The sequence below is a fragment of the Nymphalis io genome, chromosome 25 (genome assembly GCF_905147045.1).
Source record: "Nymphalis io chromosome 25, ilAglIoxx1.1, whole genome shotgun sequence".
NCBI classification, from domain to species: domain Eukaryota; kingdom Metazoa; phylum Arthropoda; class Insecta; order Lepidoptera; family Nymphalidae; genus Nymphalis; species Nymphalis io.
Window position 1 is genome coordinate 3,281,723 of NC_065912.1, and position 14,870 is coordinate 3,296,592.

Consider the following 14,870-nt stretch of genomic DNA (forward strand, 5'->3'; position numbering starts at 1 on the left):
TTAAACGGTGTTGAAGTCATTTAATGTCAAACAGATACAAAAACATTAATTTTTTTATAATTAAATTTTATTTTAATGGAAGGACATATTTTAACAAATAGATTTTTATTCAATATAAGTTATATACTAAACAAATCTTAATAGTAATTCTCACATTAAACTGCTTCTGGCTTTGGTGTCTTTGTTCTGAAACGAATGAAATAAAATCGTTTTTATTTGTGCAATAATTTTGTCCTTGACTTTTAAATTTATTTATGTAAATAAGTAAATTTCTATCAGAAAATAATTTGAACCCTACAAACTAGACGATGCACGATAAAAACTGTTCTACGCGCTAACTGAGGCGCGAGAATGTTCCAACTTCCACACTTCCAACTTCCAGACTACGGGCACTGAGAATTTTTCGACAAAAAAAACTAATAATATTTTTCTAATACATTTAAACAATAATACATTTTCATAAGTCCGGCCCGGCGCTTGAACCCACAATCTGTTTATAAGTTAGCGACTAAGAACAAGATATGGATAAAACCAGTCACCTATTATTGAGCATGTCCTGGATTTCATCGAATGTCTTCCCTTTAGTCTCCGGCAACAATGGGCTGATGGAGAAAATGAAGCCAAACCCACAGCACACGGCTAGTATCCAGAAGGCGGTGTAAATCCCATAGGACGCCGCCACGTCTCGGAAGAACCTGTAAAAATTGGGAACAAAATAAGAAGATAAATTATGTTCTCCTGGCAATTTTAAAGAATATCTTCGCAATTCTACATCCATTCAATCACAATGTCCCCTATATAATAGTGCTAAAGCCAAATTCGTGCATACACTTTTTTTGGCGGTACAATAACTGATAAGTAGGTGGCACCCAGACTTGCACAAAGCCCTAACACCACAAATAAGCATAATATAAAGCGAAAAAGGACGATGTGATTTTTAAAAATCAAATTTTTGGTGTTAGTGTCACATGTAATATGTCACACAATCATTTTGAGAGTTTTTTTTAATGAAAAACCAAAAGCAGTTACGTTACAAAAACAGAAATGAGTTATACCTAGTCCAAATAAAGCCGGCCAGCCAACACATGAAGGACGCTATACCGCTGGCGAGACATTTGGTTCTAACGGGGAACATCTCTGCCACCAAGATCCACGGTACTGGACCAACACCTGCAATGGTAAAAGGGGTATTTTTATTATTATAAAGATTTGTATGTAAAAAATGAATACTTGCTTCTGTTTAAAAATGACGTATTGAACTACTTTCCGTCCCACTGCTAACAAGTGCATAAGTTTTATCTCAAAATTAATCAAGCATTTTTAGGATTTTTTTTTAAATAATACAAATCTATTATATTTCTAAATAAAATCCTGCTCATTATTTGTCTCTGTAGTTACTGACTTTCTTTAAAATATATTTATATATATATTTTTTTACAGATCCACACAAAATTATCCATATTGCATAACAAAAAAAAGTGGTTGCAAAAACTCCTAATTATTAATTTAGTGAGGTTGTTTAACAGTCACTTTGATTTTGTACTCTTATTTGTTACTATGATAAAGTTAATAATAACTTATTAGTATTATTTATATAAATACTCATTTATATAAATAAATGAAAAGCAATTACAAAAAGTCAAATTAATATGATATTAAATGCAAATACGGAACAAAATTCCTGATTAAGTGCACATTTAGTGTGTTTTTTTATCCACTGGGTTTATACTGTGAATATTTTTCATAGAAATGTAATTAAATTTTATAATTAAGTTTATATTTTTATGTGAGTATTTTATTTAATGTATATCTTTATAAATATGCTATTATTGTTTTTATAACAAAAATGGCTGAATTTCTGAACTTGTAATGAGTTCATATAATAAGTTAATCTTTTTCATTTAATATGGTCAACTAAATTATTTATATCCAACAATATTTTTTTAATACTACATATATAAATGTAATTATATAGCTTAAAAGTCTTTAATTAATTAATATTGAATGTAGTAGTTTTTTTATATAAAAAGGAAGGCAGACGAGCATATGTGAAACCCGATGGTAAGTGATCACCAACGCCCATACACGTTGGCATTGTAAGAAATGTTAACCATCGCTTACATCACCAATGCGCCACCAACCTTAGGAACTAAAATGTTATGTCCCTTGTGCCTGTAATTACACTGGCTCACTCACCCTTCAAACCGGAACACAACAATATCAAGTACTGCTGTTTTGCGGTAGAATATTTAATGAGTGTGTTGTACCTACCCAGACGATCTTGCACAAAGCTCTACCACCAGTAAAAGATATATATATATATTTGTGTAGTGTAGTATAGGTATATTTATAGTTTATTCGAATTGTATATTTGTGTAGATTATTATTTACTTTATGCAAAAATCGTGTTTACTTACCGAGGGTAAATAATATCATGTAGACGATGAGACACAACAGAGGAAGGAACGCCCAGGATTCAACGTTGTAATGGAAATGTGAATCTAGTAACGCGTAGATACCTATAATACCCTAAAAACAGTTAAATTCGTATTAAATGAAAAAAAAAATCTCGAAAAGAATACATTGATAGTATAAACCCTAACCGAAAGTAGGCAGCATGCTCAAACCTGATCAAAGCACCCATGACATATTATAATAGTAACAGCCTGTGAATGTCCCACTGCTGGGCTAAGGCCTCCTCTCCCTTTTTGAGGAGAAGGTATGGAGCTTTCACCACGCTGTTCCCATGCGGGTTGGTGGAAATCATATTATAATATAAAAATAAATTATATATTGGCTCTATAATTTTTAACGTGTTCAGCGGCGAAGGAAAACATCCCGAAGAGAACGTTATGGAATAAATTGGACCATATTATGTGTGTCCACCAACCCAACTAACCGATATTATAGTGTTGCATAGCGGAATAAGCTTCAATACCCCTGAGAGGAGAAGAGAGCTTTGTCCAGCTGTGAGGCATAAACAGGCTGTTACTCTATTATTACTGGTTTTTTATTATTTTTCCGGTAATTTATTTATATATATCGAATGTTCTCAAAATTGTTTTCGGTCTTATCATTGAGCGAAATGAAGGTTATGTCATTCGAGGTATTGTGCGATGTGCTGAACATAAAAAGTCATTTTAAATTTAATCTTTCGTAATAGTTGAATTAGGATTTACCAGAAATATCGTTAGACCAAGCGACGTCGTCCACATGAGAAGTTTCCTTCCAAGTCGATCCACTACCAGGGGTGTTATGCAACTTGTTACTACCTGATTTAAGACAAATAGGAGTATTAATCATAAATATGTGGGCCAAAGATTAAACCCTGGGAAACTCCATAAAATTATAAAATAGTCCCCTTTCTGGTCGATTTTGGTTGATTTTGTCACGGGGGACAATCTGAACGAAAACTAGGCAACGTATTAGATGTTATAGTACACAAATGTGTGCGTAAATACGGGTGTTGTACTTTTATTGTTATTTTACCATTATATAAAGCAGTAAATAATTTACCTGGACAACTCCCATTATAATGGTACCATCAGACGCAGATATTCGTGTGCCTACTTTTACAAGTAGTTCCTCCATGTAGAACAATAAAACATCGATGCCTGAGAGTTGTAATAACATCGCAAGAAAAACACAAATACCTAAAAAAAGATTACATTAGTAATTATTTAATTTATTTCATTATAACCTATCTTCAACGCGGGTGATGTATTTAAATAAATCTTCAAATGATGATTAAATGTTTCTTATTAAAGTTTATTGAAAATAAATTTAATTTATTTAATTATAATCCATCTTCAACGCAGGTGATGTATTTAAATAAATCTTTAAATGTTGATTAAATGGTTCTTATAAAAGTTTGTTGAAAATAAATATAAAATAACCACAAAAACTGGCATATTTTAGCATTTTGTTAGATCAGCTTGCTCTCATCCAAACTATTGGGATAGGCGTAATATTCTATAACTTTATCACCGAAAACCGAATCTCAATTATCTGAAGATTTTAATTAAATTGGTCTTATATAATCTGAATAAATACTATTAATGATTAAAGAATTAGTAAATACGTTTACTGTTCACAATTTATCGTGTTAAACTTATTATATTCTCATAAAATAAATATTAGTAATCTTCTACTAGATAACAAAATAGTAAAAGAGTGCATACAAATTGACCATACTGTAAGCATTAGGCTTTGAGCAACAATAGTAGGTTTTCTCTTCTTCACCAGACTTACATACATACATACATAGCATACTTTAAACATGTTTTTCAATTATTTTACCTAAAGCTTTTAAATTTCCTCTAGTAGCCCATAAGTCCTTCACGCTGGGTTCTACTTTAAACTCCCTCTCGATTACAGCTTGTAATCCGTCTAGTTCTGCTTGAACAGCATCCTTCGATATTCCCCTTAGTTGTTGTAAAACTTCAGATGCTTCTTCGATTTTACCTGTAGAAGTTATTTTGTTTCTATCGTTATAATAAAAATATAACCCGAAGAAGGTGGTGGAACTCAAGTAAATAGAAGAGAAAAAATACTTTAGTCTCACCTTTGTAAACTGAGAAGAACGGTGTCTCTGGGATGAGCCAAGAGCAAGGAATATAGAACAATGACAGAATACCGCCAGTTGCTGTTAGACCCCAGTACGTGGAGAATGGGCCGATTGCATATGCCAGTAGGAATCCAACGTTGATGAAGAGTAAGAACAATGAGCTTAGAGAACCACGTATCTTATCCTTGAACAAAATAACACTTATTGAACTTAACAATCAGACAACAAAATCCTTTTAGTTTTAGTAAGCAATCAATACTCAAGATCATACTTATAAACGTTGATTAGCGGCTGTTTATTTAAACGCTGAGTTTGCTCTTTTTGTCATTATTGATTAGACATTTGAATATACAGACAGAGAGTAAATAACTAAGTTCGTACTTAATCACTAGATGTAATTTTGTCCGTTGTGCGAGTTTATCAGAGTACTATCTTTTAATGCTAGTCGTATCATGCGAATAATGCTGCTGATTCCACAAAGTTTCTAAGCACTAAATAAATAAATCAACAACAGTTTTTTAAATGAGTAAAAGAAAGAATATATTTGACGCATGAAAGTTTTATATTTGAATCTTATGTTTATTGTAAATATTATAGAAGTAGCAGGGACCAACTTCATGCTTAATGTAAAGAGAGTCTGCTGTAGTGAAAAATTTATCAAGTTTTTTACTTATTGTCTTTAACTTTAAAATGTTTCATGCAAATATACTAATTAAGCTACAGCAACTGGTAAGATTTTGCAGATATATAAAAAAAGTGCCAGTCGTTGAAAACAAGTTTTACATTAGTCTCACAATATCATTTATTTATAAATTTAAGCCAACGAACCATTGTTATGATATTAATTAGCCTTTTTAGTAGTAGCATATGTTAGGTAAATACATACAGTTGGCAATTTATTATAATATGTTTACTATAAATTAATGTCATTACATTGCATTTGTTAATATGCCTTGATTCATTCGAGGTCTAGATGATACATAATTCCAAAGGGAATTTTATTTCATCGAAATAGTGTGAATTAATAATATTACCGGCTGTACCTATTAATGTTGTTGTTGTATTTTAATAATACCATGTCGTCTTCTTTCGAATGTTATTTTAATTATGACAGAAAGAGAGAAATCACGCCCTTACTTATAAACATGACTTAGATGGAGTTTAGTTAAACACACATTTCCTTTAATTTCTCATCATTGATTTGACATTTAAAAGGAAATTCACATCATCTAATACAAAACATTTATAAAAATCTGTCAGTGTTTAACGAAACACCCGCAGAACTACGTTTATAAGGAAAGCCGTACAGCGATAACAGACGTTAACTTAACAAGCTTTTTATCCTTGGTGTATAATAGTTGGTGTATCTGAGATGACCTAGTGGTAAGAACGCGTGAATCTTAACCGATGATCGTGGGTTCAAACCCGGGCAAGCACCACTGAATATTCATGTGCTTAATTTGTCATTATAATTCATCTCGTGCTTGACGGTGAAGGAAAACATCGTGAGGAAACCTGCATGTGTCTAATTTCATTGAAATTCTGCCACATGTGTATTCTACCAACCCGCATTGGAGCAGCGTGGTGGAATAAGCTCTAAACCTTCTCCTCAAAAAGGGAGAGGAGGCCTTAGCCCAGCAGTGGGACATTAACAGGCTGTTACTGTATCATAGTTGGTTACTTACTTCAGCTATCTCACCGATATATAATGGCACGGTTGCAAACTGCATGCCAGTCGCGCAACCCCACATAACACGAGCGGCGTAAATAGTGGGCAAATCGGTTGCCACACCAGCGAGCAACCAGCCGAGTAATAGAGGGATGTTTGAACCCATGATAATCCATCTTCTTCCGATCCGGTTTAAAAGAGGAACCGTGATCAGGGGCCCTAAAATACATGGGAAGAACAGCTTATCCACCATCTATTAATACAGATTAAGCTCAATTGAGCGTTAGTATATCTTACCAGATATGATCCTAAAACAATATATTTATTTCTCAAAAATAAAAAAAGCTTTTTGCCCATAGCTGTAAATTTTGGTATTTTGATAAGTAGGACCCACATACATTAATAGCTATAGAATGAAGAAATGTTCTTACCAAGTAATCCTCCAAGAACGAGTAAAGAGCCAATCCATGACTCCTCCTGTAACGTAGGTTCTCGCGGTAATGGGGAGTTGTTAGAGCGGAGCTGTGGCAAAGCTGGCGATGTCCATCCCATGGACATCCCAGTACAAAGACTGCCATAGCTGGCTAGGAAACAATGACATATTTAATTATACCTACTCTCTAAGACTGTATTTTTTAAACGTATGACAGGAAATTAGACACGTTCAAACTACACGAAAAATCATGTCTATATGCGACATCATCGTATCTCCGATATCGCCGAAATCGATCTGGAGGACATTATTATTAATAATGTCCTCCAGATCGATTTCGGCCACGGCGGCCAATCTCTAGAGAGATTAAGCAACTACGCAGGAGATATTATAGTGCACAAGTGTGTGCCCAAACACAGGTGTACTCTCTCTTCCCTAACTCTCATAATCCGATGGGACGGCAATCCGACACGACCGGAAAGAGTTCAGGCGCAGGACCAACGGCTTTACGTGCTTTCCGAGGCACGGGAATGTACACACTTCCAACTTTCAGACTCCAGGTTGCTACTGAGAATTTTCTGACAGAAAAACCCAATAACTTTTTATTGGCCCGACCTGGGAATTGTACTCCGGGTCTGCGGCCTTATATAACCACTAGACCAACGAGGCGGTCAAGTCGAGTCAGTCGTATTAATAATATTAGTAAAATGAAGAAGATCTACACTAAGAACAAAATGGGTAAAAACTAGTTTTAAATGGCCACTCCAAGTGCTTTTAAGAGCCTACTTGGATAAAAAATATTTATTTTTTCCAAAACCTCGTTGAAAATGCACATGAATATTATAATTTCTGTTATACCAGTGATTCTAGTTATTTATATAAACTATGTATAAGATTTTGTTTATATTGTTACTATGATCAGATTTATTCTGAGGTCACGTATGAATAAATTAATATCTATGATAAATAGTTGATAGTAACTACGGCGTAGTTAAATATATTTATTATATTTATACTTATTCACTTTAAATCTTATGCAGATGACGTTAACTTATTTTTTTAAATAAGGTGTTATATAATATAGACGATCAACAACATTTTTACAGACTAAATGACAATTACCTAAATTATTGACTATTTACAAAATAAACTTTAAATAGGTCTAAAACCTTCTATTTATTGATTTTAAGCTGTATGGAGCCGAAAAAGCCGAGTTGGCCCTGTGGTAAGAACGCGTGAATCTTAACCGATGATCGTGGGTTCAAACCCGGGCAAGCACCACTGAATTTTCATGTGCTTAATTTGTGATTATAATTCATCTCGTGCTTTACGGTGAAGGAAAACATCGTGAGGAAACCTGCATGTGTCTAATTTCACTGAAATTCTGCCACATGTGAATTCTACCAACCCGCATTGGAGCAGCGTGGTGGAATAAGCTCCAAACCTTCTCCTCAAAAAGAGGAGAGGAGGCCTTTAGCCCAGCAGTGGGACATTCACAGGCTGTTACGGTTACGGAAGCTGTATGGAAAGATTTCAGATGACGTAACAATAATTCTGTACAACTGATCTTATTTGAAAAGCGATTTAGGAGCCTTCAATGGCCACTAGTCATTATATTTCTTATGCTCATTTGGTGTGTTCGGCTAAAAAAACGTGGTAATTAAATCGCAAAAAAGTAAATTGAGTTAGACAATCATAATTAAAAAAAAAAACCATTCCCAGCTAATTATAAAGATGCGATGCCTTCTGTATAATTTCTTCCAAATAATAATGAAATTTTGTAAGGATTTATAGCTTCTTCCATAAAGATGAAATAATAAGCAAAAATTGTAATACCGTCTCCTGTGTGTTCAAAGACTATTTAAATGAAGTAGAATGCGTTACCTATGGTAGAGTTTTTTTGTTTACAAATCTCCACATACTTATTGTCCGAGCCTTTGGAGTTTATTTCTATACTTTAATTGTTGAGTGATAATAATTATTGATATAATTAACATTTACCAGAATATCTGTAGGATATAATCATTTGTACAGAGTAAAAGTCAAATATATTTTGGAAATAATTTTCTTTCCTTTTATCATAATAGTAATAATCCTAACAATGATTTTTAACGTAGAATAATAAAAGTTGAAAATTTAATATCTTATTCTACGACATAAATAACATAAGTAGGTACTATTTTGTTCTTGTAACCGGTGATAAAATTACTACAATAAAAAAATTAAGTTCATACACATGTCATTCAGTAAACGTGAGAGAAGTGAAACCTTTTTACGCCAAAAAAGTTTCCCTCCTACGAGCTGCAAATTTAAATATTCCACAAAAAAATGTTGCGGTGATTATTCGTTTATTAAAAGTGGATATCGACATTGCACCTTGACATCCTTGAATAAAGCCTGCGCTGGTTGCGCTTATCTGCTATTGTCGAGTTTTAATGTTATTAATAGAATACAAAATGAAAATAAGAGTAAAATCAATGTTCCCATCATGAAAATTCATGATTAATCAAATTTTCAATAATTAATAAAATTTCTATAATTTAATTCGAGGTCGAATTTCAACCTTTAAAAATTTAAACACTTGCTGATATCATTAGAATAATTATCTAATACTTTTTTTACATTCATTTTTATGTTATCGCTTGATGTTACAGTTTATTTAAATTTTCAATTGTAATATACAAGGGTTTCTTAAATTATTCTTATATTATACATTTTTTTATGTCATGGCTTTTTTGAGTGCCAAATGAGTAGAAATGTAACTATTGAATATAAAATTCTTAGATAATATTTTCCTTCTATTTCTGGCGTGGCATAATTCTTAGGATACAAATAGTATTAAAAGTTATTTTTATCAAAATGAACTTGTCATACGATTATGATATGATACTTGTCTTTCTAATCTGCTTTTGTCGCTTAGCAGTAATAAGGCTAACAAGTTATGGAGTGTTTTAATTGACGACAGTCAGTAGAAAAAAATAGGAATAAATTTAATCGGTTTTTATAAATTTTGAGAAATTATTTGTGGTCTTAAGTCAAAATAAACGATAAAAGGTAAAATAATTACCTATTAAATCAAAAATATAGAATATGATTGGTACGTTATTTTATTTTTATTACTCCTAAGGTACTTACTCCTTTGTTTTTTTAATCGTCAAATAACCAAACAGTTTAACAATGGAAAAATAAAAAAAAAAAAACATTCTAGTACTTTTTCTCCATAGTATTGTTTTAAAAGTATATTTATACTAATATTATAAAGTGGTAAAGTTTGTGGGGTGGGGGGGGGGGGTTATAATATCTGGATCTACTGAACCTATTTTGAAAATTATTTTACCAATAGAAAGCCACAATATTTGCGAGTGTCATAGGCTATATATCAACCCATAAAATGAAAAGACTTTCGTGGTAGTCGGATCTGCAAAGTAAGTCGGAGAAAAAACGGTCGAACGAAAACGTTTCTCACGAACGCTGCCTTAACGATGAGAGATATGTGATTGAGTTCTAGAACTGTAGAGCTTGATAATGCCTACAAAAACATTAGCAACAGCATACGTCTGACTTCTATCTTTAAGTCACAAAGTTATGTTTTTTATATTAAAAAAATAATTTAAATCGTTAGGTCGTATTATCAACAATTATGAATTATCAAAATAAGTAAGCTTATCGTCTCCAGTGTTTAAAACAAAATACTTTTCCCTTTTACTGCATATAATTTGGTGAATGGTTAAAGAAACAGTACGACATAGGTATGGAACCGCGACCGTGTCGTAATCTATTCGGTGATGTATCTATTTAGAAATAAATTGCTTTATCATCAAGGAAATTTTATTTAGATAAAATTGATTTTTACGATATGTTTTTTGGTTGCATAGTTTAAGAGATAATTTATAATATCAAATACGCGAGACAATTTTATTAACATTCGGCCAAGGTGACTTGGCAGTCAGGATAAATCATAGCACTCAATACTAACCGAACCACAATTATAATTTGAACACAAATGAAAATGTTTACCGCCCAATTATGGGGGCACGGGTCAGCTAGTTTTAAAAAAAAATATTATGTTTAATTAAATAATAATAATTTAATATAAAAAATACCTAAAGATGCATATAAATATTGGCGCCATTTTAATTTGATTTCTTTTAAAAATATGTCAAACATCACTCAAAAGTTCACTTATTAGGTATTCGAACATTAACTTTTTAATAATTTAATGAAACACTAACACTAGACATGCGCACTGTCAGCCGTTCCGATTAAGTCTGGACGAGTAATTCTTAGCTTAAAGACCAATTCCATTCACATTTTTTACTATAAATTTGTAATTGCTTAAGAAAAAAATTACGAAAAGTACAGATAGTACTATGAAAAAATAATTGGCAATTAAGATGCTAGAATTAAAAGCCATTTAAATACGAAGAGAAGTTATTCATTTAGTTTTGTTAAACTTCGAGCTAAATTTGGAACTGTAAAAGTTAGGTATAAAACCTATCTAGATACTTTAAGAAAATGTTTTAGAGGATTAAATGGAATCCACAATAAATCGAATAAATATTAAATTTAATGCAAATATGAAATTTTTTAAATTGTCCAACAGCTGGATAAATGGCTAATCTCCTCTAAAGGAGAAAATATGAAAGGCCTTTGGCGTCGCGTAAAATAAAGCTTTTTCAAAGTACTGTATTGGCAGACGGCAGTTCTTTGGGGTGTTCACGGAATTGGAAGATCCAGCGACTAGGTGGCCTGCGTTATTTTTTTTTATAATTTTTGAGCCTTTTATTGTATTCTATGTGCAGATAATAGCAACAATATCTATAATAAGCACCTTTGATCGAAATCCGAAGCGAATCGCGACCGTCTAACGTGCGAGTGGGACGGCGTTACTACCTTCACATCTTTATATATTTCGTTAATAGAGACAATTTAATTTAACAAGAAATATGTAAATATTATTTGAAAAATTCTTATTACATAAATGATATTTTTCTATGTATTTTATACAATACAAGATTATCTCATCTAAATTGTTTAAAAGAATACATTAAATCGATTTACAGCTTCCTAAAGCATGCATGTGTTAATCATCGATCGAAATAAATAATTTAAATTATCTAACTAAAAAGATCTAATTTTAAGCGAATAATTACAAATCTAATTGACCTAAGTACTGCGATTGCCCTTGATCTTGAATGTCGTTTTGCCTTCACATTTAAGCCCAGTTGTTTTAAATTTATACTTTAATGTAATGACTATAAGGTTCATTTTAAATAATATGAAAAGTAAAAGCAAGTTACAATCATTTAATAGAATAAACACTATATCGGTCTGTTAAAATAAGACCTTCATTTTAATGAAATAAAGTTCATTTTTCTTTATTACAAAATAAACACTGGGTTTAGGGTATATTGTTTATGTAATTGGTTAGACATTTGAAAGTAACTATTTAAGAAATTAATATATAATACCTACTCTGGATCAGATTTAGACCTAAGTAAGTTAAGAGTTATATAGAATCTCAAGTCTGTACAGCTATCCAAGGTTTCCGTATTCGCGTAATGCCTTTGTGTATTATTCATATATAATTTATTACAATAAAATTATATCAAAGTATACTTGTATTTATTATAAAGCAGGTGTAAATTTGTTTCTATGTTTGTGTGTAGTAATTATAAAAAACGAATAAATCGTTTTCATTGCAATTTTAAAACTATGAATTTTAGGACATGTATTTTTAAACATTATCTTAAAATAAAAGACAAAATATAAAGAAGGTATTATAATATATACATCCCGTCAAAAACATAAATGTAAAATGAAAGCCAAGTTCAATATTATGATATATGCTTTGGTTGTTGACTGCAACGACAAAAGAAGTGACATCTAAATAAGTGCCAAGTTCGATGGTCAGTCCTGAAATTTATTTATAATAACATAAAATATTTGAGAACAACTTAAAATATCATTTTTTTATAACATAGGATAATATATTGAAGCCTAAGGTCTGACTTGACAAGTTCTCATATACGAATTATTATTAAGTAGCTACTAAAACAGTAATGGAAGAACCCTATGTTTGATGGTTAGTTTCTACCAGCATGCCAAATTTTCGTAAGAATAAAATAAGAACTTACAGCTTTAGAACTTGCGAAGGCTGTAATATAATTCTTATATGAAAATGGTTCGTTAATATTACACACGATGTTGCTCGCCAGTTCTGTTAGCTTGAATTTGGCTTGACACGCTATCGCGTGTCGAGAAAGCATGAATACATAATTAAGAGTGCATTTTCCTCAAATTGTAAGCGAGATACATCGAAAAATATAAGTCAGGTAACTCATATTTTTCTATAAAAAAATCTTTAATATTTTTTTTAACCATGGGACCTGATAGATACGAAAGACAAACTAAAATAATTATGCAGAGCGGAGGGGAATTCCATAAAGCAGACAACAGCTTATCATGATATATTTCTTGCTTACAATTAAAATAATTTATAAATCCGTGACCAGAACGGGTATTTAAATAATATATATTGTGCTAGCGTATTATATTTCTTGTTATTATATGTTTACTAATTTTTATAGATAATATTGCAAAAAATCCGGTTCAGTACATAATATATTTTCATGGTTGGTGGCGCATCGACGATCTAAATAGTTTATAATAATAATAATAATATCCGGAGACATTATTCGCACACGGCCATCTGGTCCCAAAGTAAGCAGAGGTACTATGGAAACCAGACAACTGATATACTACATATACTACTTTTCTTTTGTAAATACTTACTTATATAGATAATTACACCCAGACTCAGGACAAACAGACATGTTCATGCAAACAAATGTCTGTCCTGGGTAGGAATCGAACCCACAACCTTCGGCGTGAAAGGCTAGTATCTACCAACCACGCCAACAGGTCCGCCAAAGTCAGTTTATATTTCTTACAGTGATAATGACTAATACCACTTACCATCGACCGATTTCCTGTTTTAAATTAAAAAAGAATATAATATTGTTATAAGAAGCCGTAAAGAGACTTCTTAATAGAGATTATTTTATAACTTAACGATGAGGCCAGAACGACACCCACCTGATTGGAATTAAATTTTATAAGCCTCTTTGTAATAATTACTATGTTCAATCTCTCTATTATGTATAAAGATTTATTATTATTGTATTATTTTATATCGGTAATTTTGAAGTGCAAATGTGATGTGCCACTTTTCCCTGCTGGCCCAAAGCTTGGTAGATCTGTGGAGGTATGATAGGTAAAAAAATAACAAAAGTGTATAACAGACAAGGCGCTTCAGGAAATTGAGGCTATATTCAGGAGGGTAGAATGCTGCTCATCTCAAGAGAGATTAGCCAACTATGCAGGAGATATTATAGTGCACAAGTGTGTGCGCAGATGCACTCTCTAGAGAGTGAACACACTTCCAGACTCCGGGCTGTTACTAAGAATTTTCTGACAGAAAAACTCAATAGCTTAATAACAATAGGTTTATGATGATGTCCTTCTGACCGATTGCAGTCACGACGACCAATCTCGATAGAGAAAAATTGCGCAGGACATATTATAGTGCACAAGTGTGTGCGCAAACACGGGTGCACTCCCTATTCTCCCACTCTTCTAATTCGGTGGGATACCAAACCGATTCTTCAGGAAGTGTTTCAGGTGCAGAACCCACCGCCTTACGTTCTTTAAAAAATATTTAAGGCTATAACATTTATTATAAAGCAGTTTCAATAAAAAAATGTTTTTCAATTTCGTATTTTAGTTAAATTAAATTATATTTTATTTCATGTTTACTATTGATAAATAAATGTACTGTCGAATTGGAGGGCGTTGGTAGCTACGACACGGTTTAATACTCTTGTGTTTACTATTGTACATATTATTTATGATATGTACTAATTGTTCAAAATAAATAAATGTACTCCGGGCTAATACTGTCAATAAAAGCCAATAACGTTTTATCCGCCCCACTGGAGTTTTGAACCCAACACCTCAGGGTCTGGGATCTTATATCAAGCCACTGGACCAATGATTCATTACTTATAAACGATGCTTAGCAGCTGTTTAGTTAAACACTGGATGTCGCTCTTTCTGCATTGTTTAACAAATAAGCTAAGCAACGTTTAAAAGTAAGGTCGTTATTGATCATAATACCTATATATACATATAAATCTTTA

General features: G+C 32.1%; 2 protein-coding genes across 2 annotated transcripts in view; one reads left to right on the plus strand and one right to left on the minus strand.

Annotated features, from left to right (window-relative positions):
- The window catches only part of LOC126778289 (charged multivesicular body protein 3), a 44,469-nt gene extending 35,113 nt beyond the window's left edge, over positions 1-9,356 (plus strand). Inside the window, exon 7 of the mRNA XM_050501785.1 lies at positions 9,346-9,356. The gene's annotated coding sequence lies outside the window, so the exon portion shown is untranslated. The remainder of the gene's footprint in view (positions 1-9,345) is intronic.
- LOC126778188 (facilitated trehalose transporter Tret1-like) lies at positions 50-10,927 on the minus strand. Its single transcript, XM_050501646.1, has 11 exons — positions 10,773-10,927; positions 6,668-6,820; positions 6,253-6,455; positions 4,565-4,751; positions 4,300-4,464; positions 3,517-3,653; positions 3,180-3,272; positions 2,418-2,529; positions 1,056-1,170; positions 540-695; positions 50-186 (listed from the first exon to the last, which is right to left on the minus strand). The coding sequence occupies exons 1-11, from the start codon at positions 10,834-10,836 to the stop codon at positions 156-158; spliced, it is 1,416 nt and encodes a 471-aa protein (XP_050357603.1). The 5' UTR covers positions 10,837-10,927; the 3' UTR covers positions 50-155.
- Between the last annotated feature and the right edge of the window lie 3,943 nt (positions 10,928-14,870).

Excerpts from the sequence above, each read along its gene's own strand:
- LOC126778188 (XM_050501646.1), bottom strand. The coding sequence starts at position 10,836 with ATGTTTGACATATTTTTAAAAGAAATCAAATTAAAATGGCGCCAATAT. Across the intron at positions 3,654-4,299 it reads AGGAAATTTAAAAGCTTTAG|GTATTTGTGTTTTTCTTGCG; the intron begins GTAAAATAATTG and ends ATCTTTTTTTAG. Across the intron at positions 696-1,055 it reads GCCGGCTTTATTTGGACTAG|GTTCTTCCGAGACGTGGCGG; the intron begins GTATAACTCATT and ends CAATTTTTACAG.